Source organism: Vidua chalybeata, chromosome 6, assembly GCF_026979565.1.
Source record: "Vidua chalybeata isolate OUT-0048 chromosome 6, bVidCha1 merged haplotype, whole genome shotgun sequence".
Taxonomy (NCBI): domain Eukaryota; kingdom Metazoa; phylum Chordata; class Aves; order Passeriformes; family Viduidae; genus Vidua; species Vidua chalybeata.
The window spans coordinates 17603649-17631624 of NC_071535.1; the positions used below are offsets into that span (position 1 = coordinate 17603649).

General features: G+C 38.5%; 1 protein-coding gene across 2 annotated transcripts; it reads right to left on the bottom strand.

The window, feature by feature from the left end:
• Nucleotides 1-4382: 4382 nt before the first annotated feature.
• On the bottom strand, nt 4383-27908 carry ZC3H14 (zinc finger CCCH-type containing 14). 2 transcript variants are annotated; one of them, XM_053945397.1, is made up of 17 exons: nt 27791-27905; nt 27022-27064; nt 23628-23742; nt 20650-20690; nt 20305-20500; nt 19552-19972; nt 17969-18129; nt 16804-16904; nt 14581-14736; nt 13044-13118; nt 12440-12596; nt 10695-10918; nt 8418-8538; nt 7361-7497; nt 6237-6331; nt 5275-5381; nt 4383-4663 (listed from the first exon to the last, which is right to left on the bottom strand). In XM_053945397.1, the coding sequence occupies exons 1-17, from the start codon at nt 27824-27826 to the stop codon at nt 4657-4659; spliced, it is 2193 nt and encodes a 730-aa protein (XP_053801372.1). In that variant the 5' UTR covers nt 27827-27905; the 3' UTR covers nt 4383-4656. The 2 variants fall into 2 exon arrangements, with proteins under 2 accessions (XP_053801372.1, XP_053801371.1); XM_053945396.1 differs by lacking the exons at nt 4383-4663; nt 5275-5381 and having other exon boundaries at nt 5412-6331; nt 27791-27908.
• Nucleotides 27909-27976: the final 68 nt, after the last annotated feature.

Genomic DNA, 27976 nt, shown 5'->3' on the forward strand with positions numbered 1-27976 from the left:
TTATGCTTCCTTGAAATCGGCTCTGTTTTTCTAAAATTTTTAGCAGCATCTGATTTCTCCTCATGTGGACAGATCCATGTGCTTGCCAAAGCCTGCTGTCATTCTTCATACTGGGTGATTACACCAAGCCCATTTATTTTGTTGGCCCTGGCTTCTGCTCTTCACTTGACTTTGACTTCAGACTTAAACTCTACATATCTCCTTTTAGAAATACAAATAGCATAGTTTTAGGTGTCTGATATGCATAAAAGCCACAATAGATTTCCTTGCCAAAATAATTTGCATCTAAGAAGTACTAGGTGGTTTTTTCAGTCTATTTGATGCTAGAACAGGTAAACACTTGCTATACTTTTCTCAGTTTACTATCAGCAAACCAGTCAAAACCTTGATACCTTGATCTGGTTTTTTGTTAACTGTGAGATCAGCAATCCAACCCATTCACTACTTTGGAAAGGAAGTGGAAAAAAAAACATGGAATGTGTGTTTTCTTCTCCTTTCTTCTAAAGGAAAGCAGAGAAAGGAACACTCAAAAATAGGCTAAGGCAAGACGAAAGAACTGACATGGGTGGTGGTGAGTGGCAAACATCTTCTTTCAAGTGGGAAGCATTCAGTGGCTGCTTGGGAAGTGTAAGGGCTGGAGAGCAGCACAGTGCTCACGGAAGGGCTGCAGGCAACTTTGGTTGCTCTGGTTTTGGGAAGATGCAGCCACTCCCCCTCACTGCTGTCTCCACTCCTGTACCTGTGGGACACCTGTTTAGAGCTGAGGCAAACAGCAGGTTACCCACAGCTGCAGTGGATGCAGTGGAACAAAGAAAGTACTATTAAGACAGAAGTGCTCTGTAGTATTGAGAGCTCAGGCAAAAGAGTTGAAGGATGTATTTTAAAAGGCTACTTATATTTCCACGTAAATCAAACATGGATTGTTTTAATGAGCCTCTTCTGAAAATGGTCTTCAAACAAAAAATATTAAACCAAAGAAATATTATACTTCAGAGAACTCTTCTTAACCAAGCTGTCACAATTACTGCCTCTCATTTCTTTCCTATTCAGCAGTTCTTGATTCTGTTCCCAGGCATTCACAATATTTAAGATGACAGACATGAAATCTGTAGGCTCTTACATTTAACCTAAGGTGTGACAGCCAGAGGAATCTGCAGAGGGTGGTTCAGATCCTACTTGAGCCAAATTTTCCTTCAGTGGTTCCCAGTCATGGGCCTTCAAATATATAGGAAGTCAGGTGAATGTAATTAGACCCAACAAATACATCTGAGTATATAAATCAGTAGATATCAGAGAAATAAATAAAGTTCTTGATTTTATCCCATAGCAAACCATTACTAAAAAAGGAAATAAGTATGATAAACTTCATGTAAGATACAATCCAAACTCATTATAGGTGCTGATTAGACAACTGGACTTAGAGTTTTGGCAACTCTTTGTAAGAAACACAAAATTTGTGCATGAATAGCAGGATCGATCCTTCTCCACTTGCAAGAGGGCAGTTTAGTTTGGGACATGGGAGGTGGGATGTTCCTATTGCTTGGTATGTTTGTATTTCTCTTCCAGAAGCCAAAATAGGTGTTTCCTTAGTTTCTATTGCTGTTTGTGGGATACCTTCAAGACCCTACAAAGTGATTTTGCCCTTAGCAGCACATATCTCGCTTCGTTTGGGCACTGATGTCACGTGAGAGCTTATTGAAAAACAGAAAGAAACCAAAACCTCAAATTCTTTTTGTTTTTTAATGATATCCCCTGAAGTCATGTTTGTTCCAGTGACGTGAAGATGTATATGACACACACTGTTTGTAAAGGACAGCAGGTTGTATCCACTCAGCTACTAAGTGGCACCCACATAATGGGTGTGTCAAACCAGAGGATTAAAGCCAGTTGTGCGTTACCAGTCTTCTAGGATGAAGGGACAATTGCCACTGTCCTGTTGTGTGTGGTGCTGCAGAGCTCATAAAGCTGGTGCTGCCTTCAGCTGCTCTCAGTGGGGCTGAGGAAGAAGATGAGGCCATAAAAATAAAATGTAAATTATTGCAACAAGTGTTGCATTGGTGGGTTCTGAAAAAGGGCTATAGTAGAGGGGCATTTTAGTTTCAGACCTCTGCAGGATTGTAAGCATTTAGGGCAAAAACATGTTTATGTAATATCCTCCGTTATTCCTTCATTAGCTTTGGCTCTTACTACTCTGCCTCCTTCCCACAGAAGCCTCTGTCCTAGCTCCCCCCTCCCAGCCACAAATAAGTTTATTTTTCCAGTGTAGTGGCTGAGAGGGCCAACTTTAACCACAGATTTGGTCATTTTTAATGACCAAAGCTAATCCCAAGCATTCTGTTGCTGAAAATTAATTCTGTATTAACTTAATTGCAAATTCTTGAGACTGGGGAGAAGGGGGGGAGTGGATCTTTCCATGCGATGGAGCTGGAAGTGGTACTGCCATAACACCATGATTTTTTTCAACCACCAGTTGCACCCAGAACGTGTGACACTGTATTCTTTGGAATCCAGTAAATAGCCTTTCTAAAGGAACTCCAGGCATGAACACAGACACACACTGCATGAAATAAAAATGGTTTCCTGTACTTTTGTGAAATGTTGGTGCTGTTGGGTAGTACTTTACACATTTCTGGTCTGTTTTTCCTTTTCTTGCTACTATGTACCCTGGTGTTGTGATTTCAGGTGCAAAATAGCTTGGGTTTTTTTTTTAAGCAGTATCTGGTAATTAGCTTAATTTCTGCTTTTTAGTTCAGTTATACGTATACAGAATAAAGTAATGGAGAAGCTGCATTACTGAGTTGTGAAGCAAGTTAAGGCATTTTAAATGTAAAATTCCATATCAGAATACACTCAAGCCCAAAATGATAACTTGAAAATGTAACAAACTAACTAAATGCATTAGAACCATTTCTTTTTTTTTTTTTTTAATGCAGTTTTAGCTTTGTAGCTTGGTTTGTTCACTGTTTTTAGCAGAGTAAAATCTTTTCTCATGCTGAACACTGCAATTGGTGACAGCCCAGCACAGCAGTGGAAATGCAGCAATGGAGATGGTCCTGGTCTTCTGCTGCCCTTACAAATTCTTGTCTCCTCATCTCACGTGGAAAATAGCTTCATAGTGGCAGCTATTTCTGCAAGGGACAGCTAATGAAGGCACTGGGAAATTCTGTAGAAAAATAATGTTCTTTGCAGTCTTTCATCTGGAAACTCATTCTAGCAGAGCTCTGTGCAACACTGGAGCGCATCCTCTCCTCTCCAGCCCCCATCAGGTCACCTTACAAAAATATTTTACTGTAGTTCTTTAAGCTTAAAATGCAGTTGTCTGTTCAGATTTGTTGTTTCATTATGGAGTGTGTCAGATAGTCCCTCTTGCTTTAACAAGAAAAAAAAAAAAAAAAAAAAAGGTATTTTAAACTAGTCCAAAGGTATGGTCATATATTATATGGATCATGGGTTTAAGTGTACTCCATTTTGGTTTCCACCATGAACATCTAATTCCTGTAACAATGTTGTATGTTTATTTAAAGTATATATATATAAATTAAATGTCAGATTTTTGCATTAATTAAGATTTTTTAAAATTTGAATATGAACTTTGAGTACTTTATTTAAAAAATATTAAAAATACTTTTCCTGAAGTGTTAAGTTTCAGAATTCAAGACTATATTTGTCAAATTTAAGTTTAAAATATGTAGCTATCATTGTTTTCTGATATTGAATGTAAATATTTGTAAAAAGAAATTCTTTTGTATATTTTTGTGAAAATGTAGTTCCCCAAAATATAAAAAAAGATTTAATAAAAAAGTGCATTTATGTTACTGTTCAACACTTTGCCAATTTTAATATCACTTTACTGTATTTATGGGCAGATGTGTGCATTATTTTTTTGTCATATAAGTCACAGGAACTTTTTTGAAGGAGAAACCCACAGTGTGCTCAGTAGGAAAAAAGAATTCCTTAGAAGTTTAGTGGTACTTTCTTTCTTCTGGATATAAATGGAAACATCTTAGAGTATCTATTTTCAAGAGAAGTAGCAATTCATAGGCTTTTTAAGTGGAGAACATTATCAGTAATTCTTTAATTGTTCTGGCTTATGAAGCTGTTTGTTTCTCTTGTCTTTTTGTCCCCATTTTAGAAAGCAGGACTGTGGCAACCACTGCACTGGAACAAACCCAAAAGACAAAGATGTGCTGGGGTGGAGAGCTTAGTCCCTGGGTGCTGGGACAGCAGCACAGCCAAGGGCACTGTACCAAACACTTGGACAAAAAGCAGTTCCCGTATGATCCCAACACAGGACTAAGCTTTCTCAGTGCTTCTGCTGACATACTTTTTTCTTCAACACAACAACCCTTAAACAAGGAACATTACCCAAACAGAACACAAAATGTGCTTTGAAGGTTTTTAATGGAATTTAAAGTAAAACTTTTCTTGCACAGATGTTTTTTTCTTACAGTGTAAAAAAAATGTAAAATTGTCCAAACTTACAAACTTGGAAAATTAGAGACATTTCAAGTATGCAATCAACCTAGTTTTATGAAAAGAATGTATATTCAAAGTCCAAAATGTATGAGTCTTTCCTAGCATCCTGTGTCCTGGTGGTTGATCTTCCTGTCCTCTACTGTCCAGAGGAGGCAAAGCTCAGTCCAGGTTGTATCATATTCATTCACTAAGGAGGAAGAAAAAAACCAATTCCGTAAGGAACAATTCTACCCCTCTGTAAATATGATTTGAGAACTGCTTTGCCCTACCCCTGTAATGGTTAAAACCTTTCCAGGGGGATTGGATCATTAAATCACATGAGCCTTATGGCAGGCCCATAGCTGCAGCTTTGGGAAGTCTGCTACTGGTTTATGAAATCATGGGCAGATGACAGGAAGGAACTGCTCTGCCAGAAACACTCAAAGAAAACAGTTGAACCTATTGTGGAAAAGACAGCTTAGACACAAGATAAAACAATGGTAAAAGGATTTTCAGCTTTATTCAAATACAACTCAGAAAATACCACCTGTCCAGGTCAGGATTCCAATGACTGCTCTATCTCAGCTGCAGGGCACTTGTTTATCACATTAGGCTTTCATCACATTAGTTAATCTTTATACAACTACTACCAAACAACAGCACAGACTTGTCTTTAAAAGAAAGCTGCCCATAAAGGGAATTTTCCTTCATACATCTTTGTTGTTCCTCACATACACATTACTTCTGCAAATAAAACTACATTAGTAATGTCACATGATACCTTTTATTTTTCTTGGTTAGGTTTAGAGTATTTCTCACCTGGCTTGGGTTCGAGTCCATTTCAAGGCATGGCGTGGAGGTACAGCAACAGTGGGATGGTAGAAAGTGCAGTCTGGTCTTGTACACTGTGTATTAAACCTACAATGCTAAAACCAAAAGTATTTCAGAAGAGGCTGCTCAGTGCTGGCTGCCTGAACTCCTGAACATGCTGAGCTGCACTGTGACCCTGCTATTGCTGTGTGACACATCTCACCTGCAAATGAGCCAGCACCCGCCTCCACCAGTGCAACCAGCTCAACCCAACAACAAAAAAATCCTTTTTAAAAAGTACTAACTATGAATTTCATACTCCAAAACTGCCACTGCACTGACTGGTGGAAATTCCTTTGCTTGCAAGAGTTTACAGAGTTCAGCTTGAATTGATCTCTCTGTACAAGTTGGGAGCATGACACAGCATTACCTGAGGGAGAAGAAATGCCAGAGTATCTGGCTAATAATATCTGAGCATGGGTATTTTGGCATTATTAGGAATGGAAAAAGCACTACACTTCCTGGCATTAGATCCAGGAACACAATTCTATAGAAGAACCCAAGTAATAGACTCCTGTAGTATATAGATTACATTAATAAATTTTAGGGTAAGTGGGCAACCTTTTAAGTTTTTGTATGTTGCACCATATCTGAAAGAAGAGTCAAAGAGTCTTGAGACATATTCCTTCCCAAAAGGCTCCCCCCTGCCCCCAGCATCCTGGCTGGGTATATTTTGAAAAGACATATGACCCGTTTGAAGCTCTCTAGCAGCATTTGGTAGAAAGATTACTTAAAATTATAATTTTCCACACTTCTTAAGTCATTACTTTTGTGAATTCTGCTTATAAGGCACAGTTAAAATATGAACAGTAAAAGCAAAAAGTGTTAAATCTTAGTAACATTTCCTGTTCCAAAGTAGCATGTTTCAAGTCTTTTTCTAGAAAGGAAGGAAGATAGGAGATATATCTTACTTTTGGGTGGTAAAATGGACACTCCATTTTCTTACAAGCTGGAAAAAACTTGCACAGTGGACTACTGGAAGGTATGGATAGTGTGGGCAGGGATGCTAATAGTAGAAACAAAAAGAACAGGAAGTGAGTCTGGATCAGAAAAAATTGCCTTTTTAAGACAGCTCTGCACAACCTTAAATGTATCAATCTTTCTGCTAGAAATTCCATTTTATAATATACCAAAATTCAGCAAGAAATACAGACAGCAATTCCCAATGCAGTTAGTAGATCCTGGAGTAAAACAAGGCTATTAGGTAATCACTTAATTTGGTTCTTCAGCATTTCAGGACAGAAGTACCATGGTCAAAGCAAAACATCCAACAAATTACACAGAGATTCTGGCAGGCTGAGAATCTCAAATGTTAAATTTAGACAGCAGCAAGCCTGTTAGAATTTCAACTGACCGGACTGAGAAGCGCAGACATTGCACTTTCCAGGAATACAGAGGAGCTGCTGGAAATGATATGGGAGACAAGCACATTGTACTTGGTGTCTGGCAAGGTAACAAAACTGCACTGAACTGTCACTAGGGGCTAAATTACTTCCAAAAGATCATGCAGTCAAGGCCCTGCACCTCAGCATGGTTCAAAGGCTCAGCAACACCAACCCATATCAAACACAGTTACTGCCTTCACCGAGTAACCTCACCCCACAAGTCATCTCATCACAACACCAACTTCGCTCCTACACTGGTGTTAAAGAAAAAAATGTTCAAAGGCAGGAGCCTCTGTTTTCAGTGTGTGTCACAAGCCCTTGGTACAACATGTGTCCAATTTAAGAGAAAAAATCTGAGGAAAATTGCAGTGCTGGCTAATCCCTTCAGAGAAGGGACAGAGAAACAGACAACTTGTGCAAGTCACCACTTTGGCCTTGCACAGCCTTCATATGGACTCTTGCGTAAGAGCATTGGAGGACTTTTGCAGTAACACTGGATTATTATTCCTCATCTTGCATTAAGAGTTGTAAGAAAATTAAGTCAACTCAAGCAAAAAAATATTTTTTCATCACTGTCAGTTTCTGTTTCCAAAAATACTGTTGTCCCTTTAGCACTTTCATTTAAAGCTCAGAAAACAAGAGGTGCTCACCTGGTTTAGGAGATGGATGGGGGGTTCGTCGACTGGCATGAGTGTAAGGACAGTCTGGCTTAGTGCACTTTGCATCGTATTTACAGTTTGGATGGATGAACAGACATTTATCAGCAAACTTGCAGTTAGGAAAAGCTCTGAGGGAAAAGAAATTGAGTCAAAAGCTCATACTTGGAGCAAAATGCCCAAACATCTGTTGCACACGAAAGCCAGAGTATGACAGAAAGCCAGAGGTGCAGCAGGGCTGGGGCATGTCTTGGTTCCCTCCCAAGTGGGGCACGCGGTGTAGTGCACGAGCTGTGCACCTACACACCTGCACTCAGCTGCCCTTCCTGCAGACCCCCCCTCCAAGCAGTGAACAACTGAACCACCTCACTCACAGGGCAGTTTGGTCCTAAACTCCTTGGTGCAAGCTATGGCGTGTCCCTCTTACTGTGCGGCACAGAGTGGCAAAGGCAATGTGAAATCAGACCTTCCCCAGAGAGGGGTGCAGTGTTCCCTAAGTTTTCTCTGAAGAGTTTTATTTTGAATTTAGCTACACTAGATTTTGTAAGATAATTCAGATGTCCAAGTAACTGAAGTTACCCAATCTGCTAAGAGTTACCTCAAAACAGACAGTTTTCCTGGACTGTTCCTGCTTATTGGAAGACAAGTCAAAGGCACAGGGCACGTCCAAAAGTTCACCTCCTCTTTCAAATTTAAAACCCATAATCACTGCATTACTTCGTAACAATAACCTAACCTTCAAAAGCACTGTAACAGCTGGCAGAAGAGGGCCTATCTTTTAAAGATGCTAATTCCTGCATCTTCAAGCAGCTCAGGAACATCAGCCTGTACTCTAAAGCTTTCTTCTGCAAGGGTGCAGCAGCCATCCCTGTGTTCTGACACTTGGGAGGGGGTGGAAAACAGAAGGAATAACAGTGTGATAATCTAGCTCTGATCCTGCCCTGACAGTTTTGTGCTGCCTTGGAATATTTCCTGACACCGAGCAGAAGTTTGCAGGACTGAAATGAAAATCCAAATAGCATGTCAAGTGGATGAGCTCTGTACTACTCACTTGCAAGGTAGTGTGGGGTGATGGTACACACATTCATCTCCATTTTTACAGGCAGGCCAGTACTTGCAGCGCTCCAGCACCTTCTCCTGTTTTTGTAGCATACTTAAGTCTTCCATTTCGACTGGATGGTAAGAAAGAAGAAAAAAAACAACCCCAAGCTGGGACCTTTATGATTCTATATGCAACTTGGTGTAAACAATCCAGCATAATCAAAATTCACTGTACTTCTATTCTCTTTTAATCAAAAAAATCATGACAGTTAAAGTTTATGTACATCATATTTTCTGAAGAAAATTTCCAAAACCATAAAGTGGAAAGTCATAATACTGAACTGACAGCTGCCTTTTGGCAGCTTGATCATAAAAGATCAAATTTGCACTGTTTACAAGCAAAATAAATCAGTTTTCTTTTTCAATCTGAATTGATATAAAGACTTGGAGAGACAAGACAATGACTCCAACTGATCCTGAGTTATAACTGTTCTGCTGAGTCATGAGTTAATTACAGCCATGTCTCCTTTCTCCAAGACATTTTTTGCTCTAGAAAATTATTTCAAGAGATGAAGGTTAAAAATCAATTTTTATGATAATCAGATTTATTATTATGGGGGCATATACTGAAAAAGAACCACTTGTATGTAATTTGTTCAGACACTTCAGCTACCTGAACTCAGACTCTAATCCAAAAAGTATTTTAAGCAATTCTAAGCTGAAACATTCCATACCTTCACTACCCTTTTGGGAACATGGGACTTTGACTTCCTCCTATTTAACATTTCTTATAAAACCTTAGTTTCCAAATCCAGACAATTGTACATATATTGCTGTTGTCTTATTTTCCCAAAACTGCCTAAACCTTTGGCTTTTCAAAGTTTTCCAGCACTGCCTAGACTTCCCTCTCTGATCCTACTAATGACACAAATTGTTCCAGCTTCATTCCATCCTTAGCCTCATTTATGCCTTCTCCTTGCAACCCACCAAAGCCAAACAATGCCATCCTGTTGTAGGACCACACTGGCTCGTACAGATCACTTCCACATGGATCTGATTGTGTGTGAGCTTCAGGCCCATCCCTGCTACTTCATAGGAATCCTTAACAGAGCTAGGACTGTACTGGCAACACTCCTCTGCCAAACAGCTTGGGTGAGGAGTCTGAGGCTACACATGGCAAAGCATGGATTTGCAAGGAACTACTCTAACAACTGTTTCTCTGTGCTAGTAAAGTGCATGGATACAACACAACATTCCCTTAACCTTTAAGACTGCCAGGTATGTGCAGTACTTCTGCAGCCAGGGAACTGAAAGGACATGGACTTAAAAGATCTTTTGCTGTGGTGCTCTCATAACTGCATTACACATTTACAGCTGGATCCATGCAAATTAAGGGTTTTCAGTAAAGCATCAAATAGTATTCTTAATTCAGTTCAGAAATTTGGATACACTGCTATACAGAAAATAAAGATCCTTATTTTCTTAAGAAATCTAAGTAAAAAACATTAATCCAAGCAGAGTCCTCAGGCATGTATTCAACAGGTTTATGACAAAACAGTAAACTCTGTGTTTTTCACCACCATGTCAGCATTCTAAACAATTCCAACATGTGGTTCAGAAAGCAATTTCCCATGTTATTCAAAAGAAATATAGAAAGAGAATACAGAAACCTTCATGTAAAATCACACACTGTTAAGTTCTACTTTCAGGTACTAGCCACTGGACTGTACCAACACCTTACACTAACAGACTCCTTCTGGTGTCACAACCCTCGACAGAAACATTAATACCATCTGACATATTTTTAAAAGTTCAAGGCATGTCAGTGTGTTAACTGTAACATCTCAGGTCCATTAGCACAGGGACAAATTGTAACAGGTCAACCAGAAGGGCAGATTTCTGGCAATGAAGACAAACTACATTTGCAAAAAACAAAAAAAAACCAACCAACAAAAAAAAAACCAACAAAAAAAAAAGAAAAAAAAAACCCAACAACCCACAAAAACCAATACAAAACAAAACAAAAAAAAACCTGAAAAAAACCCAACCAAATTTTACCAATACTGAGATGTGTGGAGAACTACCATGTGCCATATTGTTCTAGAATACCAAGACAAAGGCTTCTGAAGAGACGGTCCCACTGAACTCCCAGATTTGCCTAAAGAATGTTCTAATTTGGAGAATAAACACCACCACCACTTTGGTTTCTTAAGAATGATAGATCCAGGAGGTGTAGCCATGATCAAGCAGCACACCAAGGTTAGATCCTGTTGGTCAGCATAATTACCGTCACAGTTCTCCAGCTGCCTGGTTACAATTTGCATCTGCTGTGCTCGAAGACCTTTCAATCCTTTGCCAGCACACAAGTGCTGGGTAACTGGCTTTAGTCCTTCCATTAGACACATATCTTCCTCTTCCTGATCAGAGAGGTATCCTGGTGGACTGGGCACACCATCCAGTGTCACAATGAACTTGGGACTAGCAGGTTTCTCTGGCTGTGCAAGCTGATCTCTATGAAACAAAGAAATGTAGTAAATTTACATTTTCTGACTCAAGAAGTTTGAGTAAATGTGAGCTGTGGTAGTGAGTGAAAGTAGTACAAGCTTATCAATGGGGAGTCAAACAGTAACAGACCTTCTTTTAGTAATTACTGGTAATGCACTCCATTTAACAGTTAGATTCTAGTCTCTCTGAGGCACTAATAAGAACTACAGCTCTCAGGTACAAGTTCAGTTTGTTGCATTCTGCTCAACAGACAGATCCAAAAACTCATTTACAAACAGTCAATCCTGTGGAATTTGCAGTTTTGAGGCAGAAAAGGAGGGCAAATACCATTCTTGGAATTGCAAACCTTCCAAACATGTGTCTCCTCAAAATTACTGAAAAGCACATTATGAAACAGTGGTGTAAAAGTTTTTATAACTAGGATGAGAGAATTGAAATACTGATACCAAGAACTTTGACACTCAGCCTGAGTAAAAGGTCAGACACTAATAGCCTAGTGTCCTGTATCTGACAGTAGTCAGCATGGATAAGAAGGAGCATTAAAACAGGGAACACATACATTTCTCCAGCCTTTCACCATCCCATTCATTTCACCTGAGGGATTTCCTGAATGACAAGTGAGTCTAAGTATTTGGAGAACTGTGGAGCTCTCATCCTAGACAAACAGCAATGGGATAAACTTTGCTTCCCTATGAAGTGAGGCTAAAAGCAACTACATTGTAGAATGCCTTTAAGAGGACAAAAACCAGAACATGAAAAACATCACGAGCTAGAACTTTCAGACTGAAGCAGTCAGAAATTGACCTATTCACACGCAAAAATTTACCTCTCTCCTATAGCACAGTCAGAGCTTTCAACTGTGATATTGCCAGGTTATCCTTCTGGGTTTGTTTGCTCAGTGTTGGGTTTTGTTTTCAATTAACACCGGCTGTTGAAAGCCACTCACAGAAACACCAGCAGTGTCTCAAGCACAGCAGCCCACGTGATGAAGTTCATCACGCTGTTTAGAGTGGTTTTAACTTGTAACAGGTAGGACTATTTGTTACTTGGAACTTCGTTTGAAGCTGACATGAATTTTAAGCTCCTCCTGGTCAAACTCTCCAGTAAGGAGCCTTAAATCATTGTCCAGGATTCACCACACTCAATACTGTGTTAAAAGATGTTTCTTAAGAAAGTAATCCAAGGGTGGAACAGGCATAAAACTAAAGGCAATTTAAGCAAAATGATTACTTGACTAAGATTTCAGAAGTCAGAACAGAAGAGCAGTATTTTTCAGTTCCTTCTTCTTCTTTCTTGCAAATCAAAGACATGCTCAAGCTACAGTTGATCCTAGGATTATTTTCCATTGAGAAGGATTTCTGTGAGGCTTCTTGCCCCTGCTTTGTTTCTTTTGCTATTTAAAGTCAGTCCATTTTGCATGATTTCACACCTCCTGAACTGACAAAGCACAAGTCTGACCAAATGGCTCCATCTAAACCACAAACAAGCAATTTGACTAGCAACTGCCTAAATGAAGTAGCTTTTCACCGTGTCTGTATCAGACGTCCTGAGTGAACTCGCACTGCCTCTGTACCCTTCTTTCCCAATTGCTGATTCTGTGTCGCCATTTCCTCTGATAACTTGGGCTTCTTCAGGATAAAGGACCGAGTATCTGAGTGGACCAGAGACTCTGGGTCACAGTAATCTGCATTGGGAGAAAAATTACATAGAAAAGTGTAAAATAAGGTGGTAGTTGTGCTCTTAACTTATAGCATATTTCTAGTATCAATTTATGTGGTCAATAAGCCAATCTTACTTTGTTTTAATTTCTTCCTAGTAGTTTCCAGTAAATGTTTTTACTTCTCTGTTAATTCCACAGAGGTGGATCAACAGAAGCCATAAGCCATATTAGGTCAGATTAGGAAATTTTATAAGTGGAATGGCTATGTTGAAACAGTATTGAAGGGGGTGCAACCCCCCTCCCCCTCCAAATCTCTCATCCTCTGAACACAATACTAATGTAATGTGTTCATTCCTTAGAGATGTAGAACTAGATAATTGTAGAAATCAGTATAATTAATTGAAAAGGAGTGTCTTAACATTCACTGGCCAGTAATATTAGATTTGAAAATAAAAGATCACAAGACTTAACCCTGAGTCACTTGCAAGGCATCTTCAATCATAGGATCAATCTGAAGCCGACAAGAGAGCTCCTTTTGTTCAATTCCTAAAAAAAACAGCAATAAGAAGCATATTTTACAGGATGTCAACATGAAACTATAGATTAGAGAACTGAGGCACACTCTCTAATATTTCCAATAAAAAAAAAAATCAACATTCACACTTTAAACACTTTTAAAAGCCATTCTCATTATTATGACCCCTTTTCTCATTGTTTCAGGAACAGTAACATGGTAATATCAAAGTACTGTAAGACACTACTCGTTCCCATAATCGTTGCTCAGCACAAATGAGGTCTGTGGGCACAGCAACTGATGAAGGCCAAGTTTCTCCTCATTTGTAGAGGAGTTGGCCATTCAGAGAACACACACAGAGGAAAGCAACTAACAAGGGACTACTTTACAGTCTTCTTAAAAGAGCTTAAGTAAATCAGAGCATCACTGTTCTACATTTGAGATATGGTTAAAAATTATTTTTGCTTTCTGTAGATTTCCTAAGCAAGCTATCATTTCCACTTCAATGGCAAAAGAGTGAAAATATTTAGCATAATTATTTTATGTGCATTAATTCAAAGGCTGATAAAGCTTTTTCTCACATACTTTACAGATACAATTTCAACTACTTCAGGGTGGCAGAAAGATTCCAAATATATCTATATTAGGAATAAGCAACTGTAAAAATCTTATTTAAATAATGAATGTTCACCATTCCTTTACAATGACCATAGGATGATGTAACAAAAATCTTACTCAAAACCAAATTTTATTCATAATCCAAATGTCTAAACACTTAGCAAGTATAAACTAAGTACTTGTTATAGAAATATTTTTTCTCCTGCCTTACTTCTATGTGACTTCTATGATTCCTTGTGACTATTCCCCATCCTCTATAAGAAAACCATGCTGAAAAAGTACTTTGACTGCCTTTAAATATTATGCCCTTTAGGAGATTCAAAACAGAAGTAAAAACCAAAGCTGACACAGTTAGCCTGGTATCAGCTTTCCTGTAAGAGCAAATAAAGTATTCTTATATTTAAACTGAAAAATAAAACACTAGAATCGTTAGTGTGGAAAACATGTGTTGAAAGAATCTTTTAATACTTCATACACTGGAAAAGTGTTCTAAAAACTGTAGAGTATCTTCACTCTCACTTAAGCTTTGTGACAGAATTACTCCTACAAGATACTAAGGAAAACATGCAAAGGATGGGGAAAAGAGAAGCTTTTCCAAATGTAAGCGCTTCTGCAAAATTATTCTTCAGTGACACGTCACAACGCTGTAGCATTCTTTGCTTACTGATTAATTCCTCTGAGGCTGTCTGAGTGTGTGTTTGGATACATGTATCTATCTGACAGCCACGCTTTAGAAAGCTGCATGGTCTTCAGGGCAGTACTGCATGCAGCTTCTGATGCAGACTTAAAATTTAAAAGCATTCCTTTCCTTTTCTCTGCTCAGTTTGTAAAATGATATCCCCTAGTATAAATTCTTAAAGAATATTATCAGATGACCTTGAATTTCTTCAACTGTCTGCTCCTTTGACTCTTCTACTTGAAGTTGAGAACTCAGAACAGGCAGTCTGCTTTGCACATGAATGACTTCTAACTGTGATTCTTCTGGGCTAATTCGAGTTCTTGGTGCAACTGGAACAGTCTGTTTCTGTGGAACTTTAAATAGAGAAACAATGGCAAATCATTTACATAGTACCCAATCAAACAATAGTACTGTTAGATAGATATATTGCGCTAAAATAACTCTCACAAATTCTTAGACACACACAAAAAAAAAAATCTCAAGCGTCTGTCTCCACAAAAATCATTAGCTACCTGTAAAATTCTTAGTGTTCAAGTATATTTGTGCATGTGCACAGAGCACCCTGAGTGGCATCTCAGAACACCTACTTGTAAGACAAAACAGCATGAGAAGGATTAGAGTGACAACAGCAAAGTACTCATTAATCCACTTCTACATACAATTTATGTGGTACTTTCTGATAGTTTTGAAATCACTTTTCATTCCATCTTTCATATAAATAATCATGGATCATCAATATGGCTCTTCATATGATGCTAGCTTATCCTTTGCTGAAGTCCTTGCAAATAGAATACAAAATTTAATGGCAGCAGAATCATAGAATCACTTAGGTTTGAAAAGACCCTCAGGATCACCAAGTCCAACTGTAACCTAGTCCACCACCACCAAACCATGTCACTAAGTGCCACATCTACACCTCTTTTAAATACCTTCAGGGATGGTGACTCCACCACTTCTCTGGACAGCCTGCTCCAATGCCTGACCACCCCTTCCATGAAGAACTTTTTCCTAATATGCAGTCTTAACCTCCACCAGGACCACCTGAGGCCACTTCCCCTAGTCCTACCACTTGCTATTTGGGAAGAGATCGACCCTGACAGAACCACAACCTCCTTTCAGATAGTTCTAAACCTCTGTACAGATAGCTGTGGCTTGGAATTTGGGGGTAGCAGGACAACAGGTTGACTTCTTTACTTGGCTTCTGCTAAGACTGCCAGAGCTGATTGCGAGAAGCTAAACTCTTCCCTCAGCTAAGTATCAGATTAGCATTCAACTTCTGACACAAACAACTAATAGGTACCACTCAAGTACTGGATTAATTATTTATGAATTTACTGTTTTGTTTTACTGTTTTATATGTTTTAAATTAGCTTACTTCCATATTCCATTCAAAATACTTCAAAAAATATGTAAAATATTATTTCTGAAGTGAAAAAATCTGCATGATATTTCAGAAAAAATTCACAAATCACCTCCATATTAAACAACAAAGTGGTGCCTTCTGGTCTCTTCACTGAAATATTCTCATATTGGTTAAGTCAAACTACAGGATCACCACTATTAAAAAGAACGGCAGTTTTAATTAATTTAGACTTTTCTAGCTATGTATCATTTCCTGCCATACAGTTTGAAGAATTTGAGAGAGAGCAGGCAAGAGACTTCAGATGGTATAGAAGTCATGGTTTAAATAGTTTAGCAAATGTTCCTTCCCTGGCAAAGTGCAATGTGTCCTGCTAACAACATGTAGATTTATCAACACCCAGTGAAATGAAAGCAAGAGACAATAGCTGGATTCGTCCTTCTTCAGAAGTCTCTCCTAGCTAGGAGAACTGAATGCCTACACACAGACAATTGCTCAACTGCTGTGTCAACTGCAACTAAAATCACTGAACTGGAACTGCAGCCTTGCTGTTAAAGGATACTTATCAACATACCCTGATATAAATCAGTCACTTTGTTCCTCATTATTTTGCACATCTAGTATCTATATCCAGTGCATTTTCATTTTTTTGCTGTTTGGCTTTTTTCTCCTCCCCTCTCAGAAGGAAGAAGGAATGTGAAGAAGGGGAAAAGAGATCAAGTAAATAGTTCAAACCACCACCTGGCTTATTCTGATTCATTTCCCCTTGGCAACTGTTGACTATAGAATACTTTGGGCACTTCCATTTTGTATCTATACACTTCACGGACTTACTATCTTGATTAATATGTTTTAAATACCACTTCTCTCCCTCTTTTATGTTTTCTTAAATCATCACTGAACATCAATGTAATGAAACAGGACACGGTAAATCCCTCATGTATAACTGACTTGCTATTTAGCATTCTGTCTTATCTCTAAGCACTTTCTTTAGCTTGGATTTACACAACAGAATGTGGAAATATTACAGATTAACACAAGAATAATCAGTGCTAATTACCAGCAGAATAATTGGTTGTTTTTGTAACTGATTCCTGTGCTTCAGAGATTGCTTTCAGTATTAAATTCTTATTGGCTTGTTTTGAAGGCGGCAATGAAGGTCTAAAGGAAATAAAAATAATAATAATTGTACTTGGATTGCACAGCAATTGTATCCGTGTTAAAGACAGTTGTTTCAACAGGTTAACACAGGAATAATATTAACAGAAATCATCATCTACAATTATCTTATCCAAAACAGTTTTCAGTTAATCTATTCTCTCAGTGGTTGGAGATCCACAAAATGCTCTAAAAAACAGAGGTCCAGATGTGTGATTTCACCTCTCAAGCTTCTGTAAAACCATGCTACATATGAAAGGCATTCTCTGCCATTAATTTCTTCCCACCTCTGCCCACCACTTATATCTTGCTATGTTTGTGCTGGCACCAATAATTATGCAGCCATTCTGAGAAACACTAACCAGCTGCATAGTTAGACTCACTCTATCAAAAACATTATTTGTAAAAAAAGGCTTTCTGATTGTCTTTAACATCAACAATAAGGAAGCTTAAATCAGACCAATGTACTGTGGTACTGAAGACAAATTAAATACAGTGTATTAGCTTAAAATAAATCTTATACAAGCTAGCACTAGAACCATCTCTTCTCTAGTTTATATGTTCTTACTCTATTGTTAAAAAACAAATATAAAAGATATGTATTTTGACTAATGCCTGACACTTAGACAGAAGTAGGGAGTGGGGAAAAAAAGGAAAAACCTCTGAAGACTGTTTGAAAAGTTGAAATCACCTTAAAGGACAAGTGTTAACTGGTTTGAAAACAATTTCTGAAAATAAATCAAATTACTGAAAAATTATTTTACTAGAATAAATACCTGGTCTGAAACATGTCAAAGTTAATGTTCTTTTGCTAGTAAGCTTCGCCCAAATAATGCAAAAATTCACACTCCATTGCATCTTACATGCAATAATGAAAAGAGGTTACAAAATCAAAGGCAAAAGGGTTGCATAAACAGGCATCTCATCCACGGAGTTGTGAGATAGTACAAAAAATATTAAAATGGTTTACTAAATTTTTGAAAGTGCAAATTGATTTTCCCCACTTCCAAAGTTTTCGTTCATTATATTAATTCTTGAAAACTCAGAACCACTGAGATCTTCAGTACCTTCTTTCTGGCTTTGCAGGTACAGACACACTGCTGGAGATGCTTCCTGTTCGCAATCCATAGTCTTCCTCTTCCTCTTCATCTTCTCCATCATTACAGAACTTTTTCACTTTGACTACCGAGCTTACAACAGGCAGCCGTCTCTTCCTGGAGCTTTCCTCCTACAACATACAGAGCAGGCAAAACAGCTCATTTAGCAAAACCCCGTATCAATGAGCCAGCAGAGAAAGCACTGCAATTCCACCTGGAGTCAGGAGATGGAGAACTTCCATTCCAGTTGGGCAAGGGACTGCTCTGGATAATATGGAAATCAGACACATTTACACTGAAACAGCTCACTGGAAATGTAACTGTAAACAACACTAAGGGAAAAAAAAAAAAAAGAAGAAAAAAACTCTCAAGTACAGAAAAATTATCCAACACCTACAGAATAGTATTCTTCAAGATGAGTATGTTGAAAGTCAGAGAGAAAAGTGAAATAAGTATAAATTACTTTCTTCCTCTGTATCAACTCTAATTTCAGATAGGTGTAAGAATTCATTTCTAGCAAGGAAATTACATATTTCAAAGGATGCTAATTGTTACACACAGTCAGGATGGTCCAGTTTAAATAGTGCAAGGTCCTTGCTGTCTCTTCTGGACATTATTCATGAAACAGTAACAGAAGAAAAGTATCACAAGACCTTTTTTGAACATTTCCAAGGAGAGATGTTCCTGACATTCATCAGCAAGTTATGTACATTAAATAAATCACTATATTCTCATTTGCACTTCTCCATTCTCTAAAACTAAGACACCAGCATGTATCATTGTAGAGCATTTTAAATTTCCAAGTAAAATTCATTACTCTTTACACAGAATTAAGTAGTGGCCAAGAGAGAGAATTTTATGAGCAGCAATAAACATAGATGCACTTGCAATACAAGGTATGTAAAATACTTGCTTCATTACAACATTAGCAGCCATAACTATTTTCATTCCTCTCAAAAAAGAGCTCTTCATTCATATGGTTAGTCTATCAGCTAGGACTACCACTCTGCTTAGCTTGGCCTCCAAAGCACTTAGGGCAGCAATCATCTTTTAGTTTGTCCTTGTCCAGCATCCATCCCAAAGAATTCCTAACTCACGTGGCTCTAAATAGAATAGTAATAATAATCCTCATCATCAATGTATCTGGGCTAATAAACAGCATGCAAAAAAATCCTGATTTACAGGACTGTGTAAAGCTGGGGGTATACATAGCTCTTAGGGAAAATCATACTGGTTCAGTGATCTTAAGATCAGAATTACAATTTTTTTATTCATCATATGCAGCTCAGTAATGTGCAAAGCTGTTAGTCCAAGTCAATATGACATGAAAATGTACATGGTAATTAAATCTGAGATGCAGCAAGCTCTCAGATAATGATGTCAAATTATGCAATCTGTTTTCACCAGTGGACTCAAAGGATGAAATCCAAACCTACTGGTACCAGTGACGTAAGTCTTTTGATTTCTCTGAGGTCAAGATTTTACTGAAGTGTACATAGCAACTTAGGTTCCTAACAAGAATAAACTTTTGCAATAGTTAAGGTTGTACCAACCTCACTGGCCACTTTATCAGCACAGAGTTTGGAGGTGGGTCTGTGACCTTCTGCTAAGCTGCCAAATGCTTCTGGATTGCACAGCTGGCCTGTTTCCAAAGACCTGCAGCCTTGTGTGTCTAACTGGCGGCTCCCCTGCAAGCTGCCTTGCTGTGACAATCTGGGCACGTGAACGTTGCCCTCTGTATTCCTGACCGCTGGTGGCCGGTAGATCTCGGCAGAGGGACGAGAGGAACCGTAAGTTACAGTCACAATAGGTTTCTTCCGTGACAAAGGATTCTCCTGCACGAAGTTTAGGTCTTCATCAATTAGATCATCTGGTTCAGGTTTAATGTCAATTACAGCTTCAGAAGGTGACAATTCCCTCAAAGGCTTGACAGTAGATGTTAAGCGGGATGCAGAACCATCTTCACAAGACTGCCTGATAAAAAAAGAAATCAACAACTGTTATCCACAAGTCCAGGCAAATGAGAACTGTCTTTTAATCAAAGCCAGGAGGGAAGAATAATTAAGGTATTACTGTTTATAAAAATTTAACACATTGATATTTTCAGTTTGGTTAATTAATCTAAGCCCATATTGCTTAAAGAACTGAGTTCTGATTTAATGTTTTTTGTACAACAAATTGTAGGAATGATTTACTCTTCAAAAGTACTTGTATCTTTCCAAATGTCTGTACTCTTTAGAATGACTACTACACTCACACAACTACTGATGTCTGAAGGTGTTCTAGGAAGTTGCCAGCAGCCTTACCTGGAAGCAGTGTTCCTCTGCTCCTGTGAGCTGGTTGACACTCTGGAGTCATTTCTTTCAGTCCGAGTGCTTGACACCGCAAGAGGTGGCAAGATATCCTCACACCTCCTCTCATCACTCACACATGAACTGCTTTTGCTGGAAGGCAGGTTGCTCTCAAAGACATTAGATTCTGAAGATTTTACGCTGGTTGGTTCTGTGGAGAAAGGTACCTTTCACTTTTACATTAAACCCAATAAACAAAAAATTAATGAAACAGCCAAGATTTTTTTGCAACTCAGACATATAACACTACACAGAAAAAAATAAGCCTCCCTTCACTCAAAATTTAATTTTCTTACTTACCAGTAGTCACAGATCGCAGCTTATCCAAAACACCATGGAGCCTGAAATAGACAGCAGACAGGGAAGGAAGCAAAAGAAAAAGAGGAGAGATAAAAACCTTTAACTTACATTCAGACTAACAGAGATAGAGATATCTATCTAGAGACTAATCATTTTTCAGAAACCCACCTCCCTTTCACCCTTAAGACTTCACTTTCCATCAACCAGAGTATGTTTGACCTCAAAAGGGAGGCTTAAAGTACCTTGCCTCCAGTACATCTTGCACATGCAGGCAGAGTATTCATCACATCATCTACTTTTGGCATTCAGTTGGTTTACATAATCAAAGCTAATACTATCCACCTTTCACAACAATCAATGGAGTTAAGTATCAAAAAGATTGATTCAAAAAACCTAAGTTAGAAGCCTAAAGCATAGTCTAAACTTCTACTTTGTATATGAAACTTTAATTACACAGTAGAGTTAAATGTAATTGTAAGTACTCAAACAGTTTATAACTCATAATATGTAAGATTCTCAGGATTCTTCCAGGATGGTTTGTATATACCAACAATATTCTCTGAGACGTGCTAGTGAGCAAAAATATCTCAGCAAAGTACCAAATTTGCCCTTTGCCTGTGAAAAAGGCATTAAGCTGAAGTAACACAGAAAATTACATGACTTTAATACAATAAGGCTGCTCAAAAATAAACACATATTACACTGAGAAGAAAGAAAAAAAGCCCCAAACTCAAAACCTTAAACTCATATCTTACTTGTAATTCAAACCTGATAATGGGCAAGTCCATAATTTAGGCTGAATATTAGAAATGAGCTAAGGGACAAGAACATATTGAAAAGACTGCATGTGGTATAATGAAGGCTTATACTTGTTCTCGTTGTGAGCTTTCACTAGAACACTTGTCAGCTGAGTCTGGTGATGCAGATCAGTTTTCACACTGACCTCAGGATAACTGATCTGACGCTTGGTTCAGAGTAAGAAGTGGTGGCCAACCAGCAAGATTGCCAGGTTTGTCACAATTGCTGCAAAACTTTTGCCAGGAGGCCCAAAATTAGCAGCCAGAGAGACAAACCAAGTAAGGCAGATCTTGCTGAGTACTGTATTTAATCAACATTTAAGAACATATACATTTTGGGTTGTCTTTAGAAGAAGTAAAGACAAAGTAAAGAAGTAAAACTCCCAACTACAATGCTATGTAACATTTTTCCACCAGTCCCCTTACAGCTTATTCATAGGTTTCATCTTGACTTCTTTTCCATCCTTCTTTTAACCAATACCTACTTTGGTACCTGATAGAACACTCTTAACATTGAGTTTGCATAATCATTATATATATATATATATATATATATATATATATATATGAGGATACTGACTTAGGGTTAAAACAGTCACTATGGTTAAAATTTAAGCAGGTGTCAAAACCAGCTGGTGGTATAATATGTGCATATAGTCAACACATCATTTAAAATATAAATATATAAAATTATCTTGATTTCTTTGCTGAAATTTGACTTCTCTACATATTTTTTTTTCAATAAAGTTTTAGTTTCATTTACAAAGCCATGGAAGTGTTTTCTGCTACACTATTTCCTACTGTATATCAGGATTCAGTCAAAACTGTAGTACAGGAGCTACATCCTCATCCACCTGTAAACTTCTCTGATTTGTCTGATTCCTAAAACTACTGTGAGAAAGACAACTGCGTGATTTCCTGATACACTGAAACCCAAAAGCTTCACCTAGGCAGGCCACAAGAGGCAGCAAATAAATGCCTGCAGTTTTCAAAACAGAGGTCCGTGCTTAATTTTACTCCTTTATTATATTTTTGAAAATGCCAAGAGAAAAATGACACCTGTGTAAGTAAAATCAAACTGTATCTACACAAGTTACGCTATCACCCGGAAATACATCAGTTTAAATAGCTAATACAGTGAATTGTAATAGTTGGAACTATTTTTCATTTTTTGTCAGTGTTTATGATTTCATAACACAGCCAACTTCTAAAATGTTTCTCTCTGCTATTCAATAACAGAAAAGCTCCTAGGAAGTAATTACATAGAAGAAATATTGGAAGTGAATGTAAACTGTCAGTATGAAATTGTCAAAGAAAGCAAACGGAAAAAGAAAAAAAATTGTAGTATTTTTCTCATCTATACAAAACAAAATAATGTTCCTTAAAGCTCTATTAGGTAGGAGATTCAGAAATAAGATTAACTTGAAAAAATACACAACTCTGAAAGCAATAAAATCTCTAGATTCAAATGTCTGATTTACTTACAGGTTTCTACTCTAAAACAAATTCAGTATTAGAAAATACATGAGAAATATAATGGCTAAATTTGTCATGCAGCATGGAATAAATGAATCTTCATTGTCAGGAGCTGACAGTAGAGTTGAAGTGTTGCTAACTTGTCCTGTTCACAGTATTTCTGAGGTTCTACTTTTGATTTTTGGAGTTGGGTGGTGGTAATAAATAAATAGCCTGAGAGGTGGGAATACCTAAGCATTTGGTGCTAAGCCTTGTCAAAGACAGTACACAGAATTAGATCCACTGCTCATCTGCCCTGATATAGTAATTCCCATGCACAGCAACCTGAAGCACTGTCAGCATAAAAGCAAACAGATTGGTCCTTCACATCTAACTGCAGTGAACAATGCTCTCCTGCTCACAGGGGCTTTTGCAGGAATAATTTTAAGTCAACATACAGCCCCCACTTATCTTAGCACTCTATTTACAAATCTAATTGGTTTATAAACAAATACGTCCTCCAGTCCTTTGCCATCTATCACCTCAAAAGCCTAACTGCTGACAGACTAAAACTAATGTACTTATTAGACATGCAAAGTAGAAGTTTTTATTATATGCAAATTACACAATGGGAAGATAAATAAGTTTTTTAAATGTCAGGTGTCACTTATAGAAAACAGTCCTGCACTACTGATAAGAAGTGCGACAAGTAGCTTGCAAACATACCAGACAGTAAACCTGACAGTATTGTTTCCAAGGAAAAGGGAAAGGTCTTCTGTCATCTGCTCTTGACTCTTCTTATTGGCCACCATAACCATAATATAATCAGGGAGCTCTTCATCTAATAGAAAGAGAAATACTTAGTTTTGAAGTATAATAAATCATGGAAGACATAGCAAACATCTTTAAATAAGTAACCAATTGTTTTGTCTGTCTTACTATATAGACTGTTCAGGCAGAAGATTAGGTAAGCAAATTAACAAGACTTCCATTTCATCTGAGGTTCAATACAAGTCTCATTTACAAGCAAGGAATAAAAGATCATCAACTTCACAAGAGCATAAGCTGAAGATCAGTGTATTTAAAAACTGAGTAAACAGAACAGAAAGAAGGGCAAAATAAAAGAAAGCCACTCTGCTGCCTATATCCTTTTTCTTGAATACTAGCAAACACCTACAATATTCATCACCTCAAATATTGCCAAATACAGCACCTTATCATTGTCAAATTTCCTTTAGTTACAAAAACTAAACAAATATCCATTTCTGATATTAAACAAATTAAACAAATGCATTAAACAAGTGCATTAAACAAATCAAAACTGTATTAAATTCCAGATTTCCTACCTACAAAAATAAAGCAAATCCCAGTAACCTCAAGACTGAATTTCTATTCTGTAATGCATGCAATTTCATTCACAGTGAGAAACCCACTCCCTTGCACACAAGGCACTCCCACTCCTCAGAATGCATAGGAAGGTGCTTCGAGCCCAACAGTACCACATTAAGGGTTTGGGGAGTTTGGTGTTTGCCATTTTGCTTTGGCCTAGCTCTGGCCTCTGCTAAGGACTGACTGCCACAATTGTTGCTCAAAGGCATTAGTTGTGCTTCTTGAGCACTGACTTCAATTTAGTTTAATCAAACATCTCATGCTCTCCAATTCCACTCCAGGGCATGATATGAACATAACAACAGTAAGTGTAAACAGCTGGGAAATACCTCAAATTATGAATCTGAATCAAGGCACTAATACAGCTGTGCTTATTTAACCAAACTAAGACACAGCACTAGTGCTAAGTACACAGGACTAAAAAGACCTAAAAAATGAAAAATAGAAACCAAAATCCAAATGAAAGGAATTGCCTTTCTTCTATATCTATGTACTGCAAATAATTTATCTCTCCCCTAGAATACAAAAATACCATTCACACATTGTACCTGCACTACCACTACTCAGTTGTCCAAACATAACCCATTCAGAGCTTAAACCCTCACGTCTTTTTGGTGGCTTTTTGTTTGTTTCAGATTTTTGTTGTTACTGCTTTGTGTTTGGGTTTCTTTTTCACTGTAAACTACAAGTTGTTGCACAAGACTGACGGATGTTCAGACCTAGGACCTTAGAATGAATTTTATTTATCGGCCAAGCTACTTTTAAACATGATAAACTCTTCAGGTGGTTCAACACATGATAAAGTAAAGATGATATTTTAAGTACAGATAAAAACATAAGTTAGCACAATTACATGTAACAGCATGATAGAAGAAGGAAGGAACTTTCTTAATAACTGTGTTGGCTTATGCCAACTTAAACTGCATGTGGAACTACAGCCTTTTGAAAAATTTCCTAGCTGATGAATAATTAACTGACTTCATCTTGCTTAAAATATATGAATATTTCCTTTGTAAGCTTTACACAACAAGTAAGTTTCAAAATATCTTCTTGTAAAAGACTTTTCAAGAGAAAAGAATTAGTAGATAGAAAGAAAGAAACAAAAGCATGGTTCTTTTGCAGAGGCTAGAACGAGGGAGAACCAACTTTTTACTAGTTACCTGAAAGAAGAAATGGAGAGTTTTTGAAAAAGATTACTTTAAAAGTTGTTCAAAATACTCTAGTCAAGAAAAGAAATCTGAAAAATCACAGAAATTTGGAAACAGTGGTTTAAAAAGAAAACAAAGGCCAAGGCCTGTTATATACTGTTTAGCAATAAAGAATACAAAATTATTTCAAGAAGTTCAGAAGCTGACGGAGAAGAAATTGCAGACATTGTCTGCTGATCCTGGGAATACAGGAAACCTGTCCTCTGAATACAAGAGACAGAAGGCAAACAAAGAAAGAATAGTCATAGCTGGAATCAAAGTATTCTTTGATATATCTAGTATCCTACCAGCATCTCAGTATTAGAGATTTATTTCAGATATATGGGAGAAAGCAAAGAATCAAGAACTGAGAAATTGAAACCTGGAATGATGGTAAAAAAAAACCCAACCAAACAACAAAAAATGAGTTACTTAAAAAAACAAGCTTTGAGATGGTGAAAAAGATGATTTTACAATTAAAAAGTTCTAAACGCGGTTCCTAGGCACCAACTGATTTCAGAACGTCAGTTCATATGCAACTCCCTTCTATGGAGCCAATACATTTTTCCATAAATACAATGCCTCCCTTGAAACAGGAAAGAAGATGAATTTGGGCTCAAACAATCTTTGAACTTGGCCCTGCAACTCACAGAATCTCTAAATTATGCTCTTAAGTCCTTTTCTTCACCTGAAATCCAAGAAACATCACAGACAACAACAATGCAGTTTCAGGATTGAGGTATTTTGTTTCCAACAGAATGCTGTGTTAAGTTACCAACTTCTATTGCTGCAGAGAAGGGCTGCTCTGAAATGCAATATCCAGTTCTTCACGGATTCAGAAAAAGCAAAAAGCAAACAAAAGACCACAGATGTTTACACGGCTCACCCCTCCTGTCACAAACCAAAATAAAATCTCCCCCTGCCTCTAAGATTCAGATACATGTATTTCATCATCATTAGCTCAACAAAGCTCTTTCACTTTAAAGGTTTGTCCCACATAATGTTGGCCCACAAATGACAGGGCCTTTTAATTTCCTAAGACACTCACTCATCTTTGTCCTCTCTTCTTATTTCAACAGATGCCTCACCCTGAATTCAAGAGCTGATAAAAATATGTCTAAGAAAGACTGATTCCATCTCAGAGTGGTCACAGCTAACTGCTGCTGTATTTCCAAGGCTCTTGTTCTATATAGTGTTTCTCCTAATGCTTCAAAGCAATTTCCTTAGATATTCACATCATGGTTTGTTTTTCTTTCAAATCCCCTGCCACCATTTCTAAAGGGGAAGACTATTAGACTGAACTCTTAGTTATTTTCTTTTAGTTCTTCATATACTGATGTTCACATACTGTTTCCTCTTATGCTTAGACTAATATTTTGTGATGCATGCCTCTTTCTTTCTTACTAGTCCAGCACTTCAGGTAATTCTTCTCATGCTTAAGGCTTTAACACAGGTAATAGTAAGTTCCATTAGCTAAGCTGGTTTCTTTTCCTACATAATAAACATTATCTAGAGAAGACTGCTGAACACATGGCAAAACTTACCAACATAAGCCCCCAGCTCCTGTAACTTTCCTTTTATAGCACCCTAAAAAATAATGAAATATTATTTAAGGGATGGATCAACAAAGTATTTCTAATTGGCAAGAGATGGGAAGCTTAGCAAAGTTTCTCTCATTTACTGTTTAAACGCATTGGTTTAACATGCTAAACTTTTCCTATTCTCTACTGCTCAGGACAGGAACGTTCTAACAGCGAGGGGCTGACAGCAGAGTAACGGAATCTCACTCTGCACCGTATTTCCGATAGACCAGTTCCCGGCGCTACCATTCAACCTCCAAGTCCCGCCTGTCTTTTTTTTAAGCGGAGACCACCCGGACTCACAAGGTGCAAAGAAAATTAATCCAAGATGGTTTGATACAAGGATAATTCCCAGCTCAGCAGGGCAACAGAAACCGGCCGGGATTTCCACACTGTGACTGCCGAGTGGGAGCCGCTGACAGGCCCTGCCGGTACCGAGGGCTCTCACCCGGCCAAGCTACGCGCCCCCCGGGCAGCCCCGGGACACAGGGAGCACCTGGCAGCCGCCCGTCGGGGGACTGGGGTACCCCGACTCCGCTTCCCACAAAAACGACTTTCCTGCTCCCGCCCAACCCGGGAAGTCCGGAGGCCGAAGGACCCCGCCGCCGGCAGCCGTGACGGGGGGAGGCCCGGCCGGAGCCCGGTGCCTCAGCCGCCGGCTGGGCCTGCCTCCACATGCGGGCCCGGCATGCTGCCGCGGGCGGAGGGAGCGACCCGGCTGCTTCTGTCTCACCCGGATCTTGCGGCTGATCTCGGTGCCGATCTCCATGGCCGCGCCGAGCCTCCCCCGTCCCGGCCCGTCCCCCGCGGCCCCGGGCCCGGCTCCCACCGCCGCCCGCGCGGGTACCGAGCGCCGCTCGGCCTCAGCGCGCAGCCTCCGCCGGCACCGCCCCCTGCCGGGCGGCGGCCGCAGCGCCCG

Excerpts from the sequence above, each read along its gene's own strand:
- ZC3H14 (XM_053945396.1), bottom strand. The coding sequence starts at position 27,826 with ATGGAGATCGGCACCGAGATCAGCCGCAAGATCCGG. Across the intron at positions 12,597-13,043 it reads TGCCTTGCAAGTGACTCAGG|ATTACTGTGACCCAGAGTCT; the intron begins GTTAAGTCTTGT and ends CTCCCAATGCAG. Across the intron at positions 10,919-12,439 it reads GGACGTCTGATACAGACACG|AGATCAGCTTGCACAGCCAG; the intron begins GTGAAAAGCTAC and ends TTTGTTTCATAG.